Source organism: Mustela nigripes, chromosome 9, assembly GCF_022355385.1.
Source record: "Mustela nigripes isolate SB6536 chromosome 9, MUSNIG.SB6536, whole genome shotgun sequence".
In the NCBI taxonomy this organism is placed as follows: domain Eukaryota; kingdom Metazoa; phylum Chordata; class Mammalia; order Carnivora; family Mustelidae; genus Mustela; species Mustela nigripes.
In genome coordinates this window covers 49,054,508-49,062,747 of record NC_081565.1, presented here as the reverse complement: position 1 = coordinate 49,062,747, position 8,240 = coordinate 49,054,508, and the positions used below count along the sequence as shown (strand labels likewise).

Genomic DNA, 8,240 nt, shown 5'->3' with positions numbered 1-8,240 from the left:
ACCAACGGAGGAGTTGGGTCTTACAGTTTCTGGAGCTCTGGGGAGGCCTGCGAATGCCTGTGTGGGTATCTGCTGATGGACACTGGAGGCCAGCCAGGGTTTGCCTGGACTGTCCGGTGGAGAGACGGCAGTCCCTGGGGAGCTCAGATGAGGCTTTAGAGACTACAGCAGCAAAGTAGTTACCAGCCAGTCTGAGAGCATCCTGCATGAGTTTGATTTCTAGCTCTGCCTTACTGGCTGGAATGTCATTGTCACTAGAGCCCACTTTGCAGGATCCCCCTGAGAATAGTAAGTAAGGCACACATGGAAGTTCCCCAAACAGTGCCTGGTGTATCATCAATGCTATACATACACCATCATCTCTTGCACTTTGGATGCCCTGGAGAGGTCATACCTGCCACACCGGGTCCTCCGAGAGTTGCTATGGCTAAAGTTTCACCCTGTGTTTAATTGAAGACCAGATTAAAGACCTAAGGCTGGAGTCCAGGGCACCAAGAGCATCCTGGAAATTGCAGAAGTGCTCTACTGAACTGTGGGTGGTACTGAGCCGGCCACTCCACCCTGTAAGGTCTTCTTGCTCTAGCCCATGGCACTGGGTCCTGCTCAGCAAACCTTCACTGACTTCAGGGGGACTGAAGGCTTTTCTTTCTTGAGTGTGAACACCAGCGTCCCACGCAGGGCACAGCCAGATCAGTGCCAAACTCCTTGAGAATCCACCGGGGCCTGGATCCTTCAGTGGGTGGTGGGGAGTGGTGGCGCCTGTGTGTCTGAGCCGGGGAGGTGGGCGTGGGCAGGCATGGGCAGGCACGGGGCCGACCTTCAGGGCTTCTGCCACCTGCCATAGCACGGGTATCCGGACTTGCCCCGACCTCTGTCCGCGCTTCCGGACTGCCCCTCCTCCCACACGCATCCCGCCCCCAGGGTGGGCGTGGCCTGCTCGTACCCTCGCCTTCCCCTCCAGGGGGCGGAGCTGGGGGAGGGGTCCACGAGTGAGTCACGTCCAACAGGCGGAGCTGAGCACTAGGGGGCCGGCTGGGGAGGCGCCACATCCGGCGGCTGACTCGTTGTGTATAAAACCGAGGCCGCAGTAGTCGGCTTCCAGCAGCAGCCCTGGACTCTTTTCGGCTAGGGGAGCAGCTGCTCCAATGCCCCACAGCGGCCATGAGCATCCCGCACTGGTGGGACCAGCTGCGGGCCGGCAGCTCGGAGGTGGATTGGTGCGAGGACAACTACACCATCGTGCCTGCCATCGCCGAGTTCTACAACACGGTGCGGGAGCGGGAGCGGGAGCGGGAGCGGGGATCGCAGGCGGACTGGAGGGAGGGGACCATTTCTAATCGTGGTTGCACCGGGAACCTGGACGTGGGTCCCTGCGTGTATTTGGGGTATGCTCTCTCCAGGGCCAGGGTCGATCCGTGCGCCCCCTTCTCTGCGCTCATTCCAGCTCTCCATCTGTCTGTCCTCTTCTGTCCCTATCCCGACATCTGGGCTTATTCACCCCTTGTCATTTCCTTCTGATGGCTCTATTGTCTTGTTTGACCGGCACCTGTCCCGAAGCCAGTGGTCCGCGCCAGCCCCTCACGTAGTGGGTGACTCGGGGACTGGCGAACCCGCCGGGACAATTCCCTTCCTCCCCTAGGATCTCTGTGGCGTGACGCACTTGGGTCGCATTGTGCGGTTTCTCCGTGAATACCTGCTCTACGAGTGGGGGGGGGGGGGGGGGGGAGTTCCCGGGCAGGTTTCAGGGGCAGGGCCCACTGCCACCGCGCTGATTGGCCCCGCCCCGCTAACACACCAATAATAGGTCGAATTACTTTGGGCCAGAATCACGGTGTTACTAGTTCCCATGCCTTTAGTTTCCAGGCTCAGTCCAGCTCCCAAGTCAACTCCCCCAGGCCTATGCCCTCTCTAGCGATTAAGCCTGAGGAGTGAGAGGGAAGTTTGGGAGTGACTGTGTGCGTGTTTTGTGGGGCTTGCCTTGGTCCCACTACGGGCAGGCTGAAACTTCCCCACCGCAGTAGTAGTGGGTGTTGCTGTTAGTATTTATGGGAGGGAAAGCTTGATGCTGGAAGGAAATGCCTCTTCTTTTCGCTGTGCGGTGGCTCAGGATTCTCAGACCAAATGTAAGACTCTGCATGGTCATTTCTGCGGCTGCCCAAACACACACAAAAACCCAGGAGCTCCTGGTTTACAAGTCCCTGTGAATTTGAGGTTGTTCGTTAGGGTTTTCTCCTTGGATTTGCTGGAGAGAATGTACTTGGCATGAGTCAGTCTGGAGGGATCTCTGATGAGCTGGTCACAGCCCTTTCATTCATTGATGATGAAGCTGAACTCTAGAGAAGGGAGCAGTCATCCTCACGTTTCTGGCGCAGTCCAAAAGCCTGCACTCTCCCTCCTTCCTCTCTCACAAATACTCCTGCTTCTTAATTATGACCAGGTTAGTTCTTCAAGAAAACCTGCCCTTTCCTGTCCATCGATCCTGTGAAAAACTAGTGGAGGTGGCTACAGGTCACCTGTTGAACCCCTTCCTTCAGAGAGTACCCTCAGGGGCACACAGTACTGCAGCTGGCTGGGTACTTTGAGTACCCGGTGCTCTTCAGTGTCTGTGGGTGATTAGCCTGGCTGGTCCTCCTGACAGGCCTTGTTCTTTGCAATACTCCTAAACCACCAAATTTGCTTTAGCCCATTAGAGAGCTTTAAATCTCAGAGAAGTGTTTGGTCTCCTGACTTTGTTGAGTCTGGGTCCAAAAGAGCTTAGAAAAAACTGTTTCCTTCTCTCTGTTTCCTTGCCCTACTTATCTTCTGAAGCTTATCACAGGACAAATGTGTGCTTCTCTCTCTCTTGTACTGAGGAAGACAGTGAGCTATTACTTGGTGATAAATAGCTTATTAAATCCTCATTGGAAGGCAGCAGTTCTAATTATCCATTTTAGAATAATCATTACTAATTTTGAGGAAAAGTTTTGGGAACCAAAGATAAAAATCAGGGGATGACTGGGAGAAGGATCTAGAACCTTCTTAATGGGTCTTGGGGGTAGCACATCACTACTACAACTTACGTCACTACTGGCTACCATTAATTGTTTGCTGGGTGTTCAAGCTCTGCTGTGTAGTGCACAATCACCCCGTGTGGTGGGCACTCGTCATTAGATCCACTTGAAAGGAAGAAACCAGGGTCTAGAGAGATGACACAATTTGCCAAGGTCAAGAAAATGGCAGAATTAAGAGTTAGACCTTAGCCCATTTGACTCTACAAAGATACTTATCCCGAGGATGCAAATGTCATGTAGTTCCTTTTGACTTTTTTATTTTGCACAGCATAGCTGTTTATGATTCAGTCATTTTTTAACTGAAAACTCCTGCATTGGGACCATTTGATCTACAGGATAGAACTCATGATGTTGGGTATGAAAAAATTTGTGTAGTTATTTGTTACAGTTGTTTAAAATGTTCACCTTAAAAATAAAATTTACTTGACCAGCAAACATGGGTTTATTTTGGAGTAAGAGAAAATTGCCATTCAGGACAAGTAAAGCTACAGCAAAAGCATAGGTGAGACCAATAAACAAAGGAGCAGAATGTTATCTTATGGAGAAGGAGGAAGTTGGGAGGGGTTGTTTTGAACTGGAGAAACGCAAAGAGTTCATGGGCTGAGGGGTAGGGGTAGTGGATTTCTTGTGGGAGATACAATGTATATCTTTGCCTGTTGGGACCTGGAATAAATTCCTTGGGGACTCTTCTGTTAGGGGTTTGTCATTCACATTGAGTGGTGTGGGTTTCCCCTTCCAGCCTCCCCAGGGAGCATTTCCAGGCAACTTCAGTGAGGTTTGCACTTACTAATTTTCACAAATAGTAGTAGCAGGATCAGGGTTAAAAAAAAAAATCAGTATGCAAGTTATAAAGTGAAAAATCTGCTTTTTTGTATTATCTTTTCAGACCCTTTCTCAGGCATTGTACAAAACATGCGCATTTGTGTGAGTATATAAAATACATATGTTAAATGTGTACACCCAATATCTAAGTTTTTATTCAGCCCGGTTGAGATCATAACTACACAGACTCCTTTCGATGTCTTCACTTAATAGATCTTAGAGATGGTCCTAGATTGGCTCAAACTTACCTTCCTCTTTACAGTGTCTAATCAGTGTTCCATTGAAGGGACTGACCGTGATTTATTTAACCACTCAATCTCTTATTGATGGACATGTAGGGCGGTTTCTGTTTTACGCTTCGATTTGGTTTTGGAGCAGTGATGCAATAAATATCCTTATATCTGCTTCTGGGTGGACTTATACAAGTACGAATCCTCTGGAGGGAATTCTGGAGGGAATTGCTAGATCAAGGAGAGAGTTTACTCAGAGACTGATAATCGTTGTTAAATGGTCCACCAGAGAGAGTACCCTGTTTATAGTATACTCGCACTGACAGGGTTTGGGTGGACAAAGCCTTTTGCTTTGGGGCCCTGCAAATCTCTATTGCCTCAAGACTTGTCATCATCCTTTGCTTCAGCCAAGCCCACATTTCCCTTCCAAGAATGTGTCATGTTCTTCCATAGCCATTTGCTTCTGCACATTTTGTACTGTTTCTTCCATCTACAAGTTTTATGGATGTGGGTTCCTTTTTATGTTTTAAGTTTCCAGGCTCTAGTCATACCAAATAGAAGGACTCTAGAACGCACTGCTTTAGAGAAAAGTAGGGTCTGCTTTTTAACCACTGGGCTTTGCTTTTGGGGACTGTCTTGATGGGCAGTGACTCAGGGGCTCAGGAGGAAATCCACTGGTGCTGAAAAAAGTCTCGAAGCAAATTATCTGCATAAAACCAGTCCATCATCTGTTGCCTTTCCCAATGAGCTCTGCTACCCATCAAGATAAAGAAGGTAGTTCTCCTGATATGATAAGGCCCATGTCCCCATAGGGCAGAATGACCTATATATTCTGTCTCTGTTCATGGCTAGATCTGTCTGTTTACTGGGCAGCTACTGTGTGCGTGTCACAGAGATCACACCTGCAAACAATCTTTTGGGTGGTGATGGCCAAACCCAGAGAGGTACACAGGTTGGCAAAGGTATTATTGGTATTCCACATGGGGTTCGGGTGCTGGGCAGGAATTTTGCAAGAAGTCTTCTGAGTGGGGTGGCCAACGTATGGTCGTTTGTCCAGGCCTTGCCTGTGTCCCGGGGAACCCTCCTCAGTCCCAGGCAGGCCAGGACAGCTGGTCATCCCAGAGGCACGAGGGCAGCGATGGAGTGGAGGATTAGACATCCGCATGCAGTGAAGAGGCCCAGACCTTCTACTCAGCCGGGGAATACCCCTTAGCTGCTTCTGAACCTTCTGTTCAGAAAATCTCACAGCCTGTTGCTTTGTCAGCATTTACTGTGTGCCTGGGAAAGCGCACACTCCCATGCGTTGGGAGGAGATTGCTGCCTGTTCCTGAGATTATTTTGGGGCGATGTTCCGGAGGAATTCGTGGAATGAGGAACTTTCTAAGGAAATAATTAATACATTTTAAAATTGCGGTTTCCTTTTAATTAAAACAATCTGCTCTGCAGACATTAAGCTAATTAGTGCTCCAAAGCAACAACAGGCTTTCAAAAATACCCCTTGGCTGAACTATTCAACTTCAGTAACCCACACAAGTGTGAAGGGAAGTTTCATTTCTCAGACGAAACGGAGCCGCTGAATGTGTGTTTTAACCGGGACTTGTTTGCTTTTCTGTATTTCTTTCGGAGTTCCTTCTTCTTTTTGTCTCGGGGAGAGAGTGTCCCTCTGATTTGGTCTTTTCCTTTTCATAGACGGAGGGCTTTAAAAGGCATGGTGGAGGTGGACCATCATTGGTTAGGAGGGCTATGAAGAGGCAATAAGGTGATTTCTGTGTCATTGGGGAGATGTTCAAATGGTGCTTCAAAGTTGAACTCCTTAATATGTGCATTTAAAAACAATGTTTGAGGTCCCATGACTTTCCTGCAGGTGTAATGAATGACTTCATACCTTTGTGAAAAGTGTGTAAATACATTTAAACGTGTTTAACACAGAAGCCAGCATTGCACTGTATGTTACCCAGAATTTAAATACAAACTCAAAAAGGCAAAAACAAGTGAAGAACACAAGTTGACAAAGCCAGCTTGGGGGGACAGCTTAGCAGATGGCTGTACTTGGCTGGAGCAAGGGAGATTGCAAGGGTTTGAGGCAATGAAGACGAGGTAAAAAGCAAAATGTGTCCTGCCGCCACCCCCACCACTGACATTGTAGGAGAGGCTGGTCCCTGGGGCTCTTTCCCCTAGATAACCCCCGCCACATGTGGCACTTACAGCAAGTGAGGTCAGTCTGTCTGAACTAAGAGGAGAAGTTTGGCGTAGCCTGTTGTTGGCCTGTTGTTGAAGGAGAGAAGTAGTAGAGTGATGATGTTCTAATACGCGATACGTATGTATTCACATAAATGCAAGGAAAGGGACTGGAAGACTGAATCTGAGGGCAACGGGTATCCCGCTCGAGCAGGATGGCAAGGAGACTTGAAACAAAATTACAGAACGGAACAGGAGAACACGTTTCTATCTAAAAGGAGAAAGATCAGGTTTTGAGTTATCTCTGGTATAATAATTCCGTTTTCTCCTTCTCCCCCTTTCATTCTTTCTCTGCTCCTGGCAAGGAGAGCCACATTTAAATTGTATCACAGGTGCACAAGGCAGGGATAAGTCAGAATTTTTAGAGAGCCAGCGAAGAGTTCAGCCAAGGAGGTCAGAGTGTAGCTGGAGGGCAGGGGGGCGGGGAGTTGGAGGGAAACAGCTTAGGGCCCGCCCCTGCTCTGTGGGTGATGGGCCAGCCTGCCGAGCCCTTCTGGGCGCTGGATGGTCTTGAAGCACTCTCATTTTTACTCCCGAAGAACTCTCGTTCTTTAAAGGATTCCTTGGAAAGTTAAAGGCTGGGATAGTCAAACAACAGCTTACTGCTGACAATGTATGCGGACCCTAGGCCCAGTTCCTCCTTACCTGCTGCTTAGTGACTGAGAGCGGCCCTGTTTCTAAGCTTGGAGACTGCACCCTGCCTGGGACACCTGACACCATTTATCCAAACCCTCACCCTGGGCTGCAAGTAGCTTATGGGCCTTTCCGGTGAGAAGGAGGAAAAGATCGCCATCAGAGCAGATGAACTAGAAGGAAAGTACCTTTTTCTGCACAACAGGGCAGCCCCACTGGGGATTTCAGGCTTCAGTCTTAACCCCCGGCGGCAACCCTGCACCCATCCCGCCCCTGACCATATTCCATCCATTCCCTGACCATATTAGAAACCAGGATCTGGTTCTCCACTTGCCACTGACTGAATTCCCTCCTCTCTTCCCTGCCTTTCTAAAAGTGGAGTCCCTTATAACCTTTCCTGCTCCCAGATGTTGAAAGAGGCCTGCCTGCCTAGGTCACTGACCATCCCAGTCTTTACCTGTCTGCCTCAGGGGTCTGGTGTTGCTGAGGTGTTTGGTCTAGTTGTGCACATGCACACTTTCTTACGTCTGGTAAAGCTTTTCTACCCAGGCTCCTTTAGTTCAACTCAGAGACCCACCCTCGCGGTTCTCGTGGGGCTGCCTCTGTGTTGTTCAGCAGCGGGGACTGGACTGGTCTTTGGAAAGAGCCCAGGCCCTTGATTTTCTGGACTTCATCTGCCCCAGCCTCCTACCTGTGAAAGTTTTTTTCTAGTCTTTTCTTGTGGAATCCTCCTACCCTTCCCCAGCGGTGTTGCTCCATTCGACTTAGCTGTGGTTTTCCCACTCTGCATGCTTCCTCTGCCTGCTGTCATTTAGGAGTCACAGTTAGAAAGGAAACTTCAAAAGCTGGATGTCCCCACCACTTTGTACCTTGGAGGATGGCCTTCATTAAGAACAAAAACAACCAGAGCGTTGGCAGAGTGGTAGAGCTACGAGAACCCTTGTATGGGGCTGGTGGAAAGGTAACTTGGTCCAGCCACGGTGGGAAACAGCTTGGCGGTTCCTCAGTAAGTTAAACATGGAGTTACCATGGGATCCAGCAATGCCAACTTGGGCATATACCCAGAAGAAAACAAGTACGTGAATGTTCATAGCAGCCCCATTTGCAACAATCTATTAATGAGGGAGCAGATAAACAATGTGGTCTTCAGATGAAGGAATATTATTTGGCCACAAAAAAGCAGGAAGTACTGAACGCACCATAATGTGGATGAACCGTAGACATGTTGTGCTAAGTCAAAGAAGCCAGACACAAAGGTCATAGACTA

The 8,240-nt window shown here is 49.1% G+C and overlaps 1 protein-coding gene across 2 annotated transcripts in view; it reads left to right on the top strand.

Moving 5' to 3' along the window:
* Positions 1-1,045: 1,045 nt before the first annotated feature.
* Positions 1,046-8,240, top strand: part of ACER2 (alkaline ceramidase 2) — a 32,972-nt gene continuing 25,777 nt past the window's right edge. The window contains exon 1 of one of the 2 annotated variants that reach the window (XM_059411575.1): positions 1,046-1,269. In XM_059411575.1, the coding sequence (XP_059267558.1) occupies positions 1,146-1,269 (124 nt within the window). In that variant the 5' untranslated portion in view covers positions 1,046-1,145. The remainder of the gene's footprint in view (positions 1,270-8,240) is intronic. The other variant, XM_059411574.1, reaches the window with a different exon arrangement.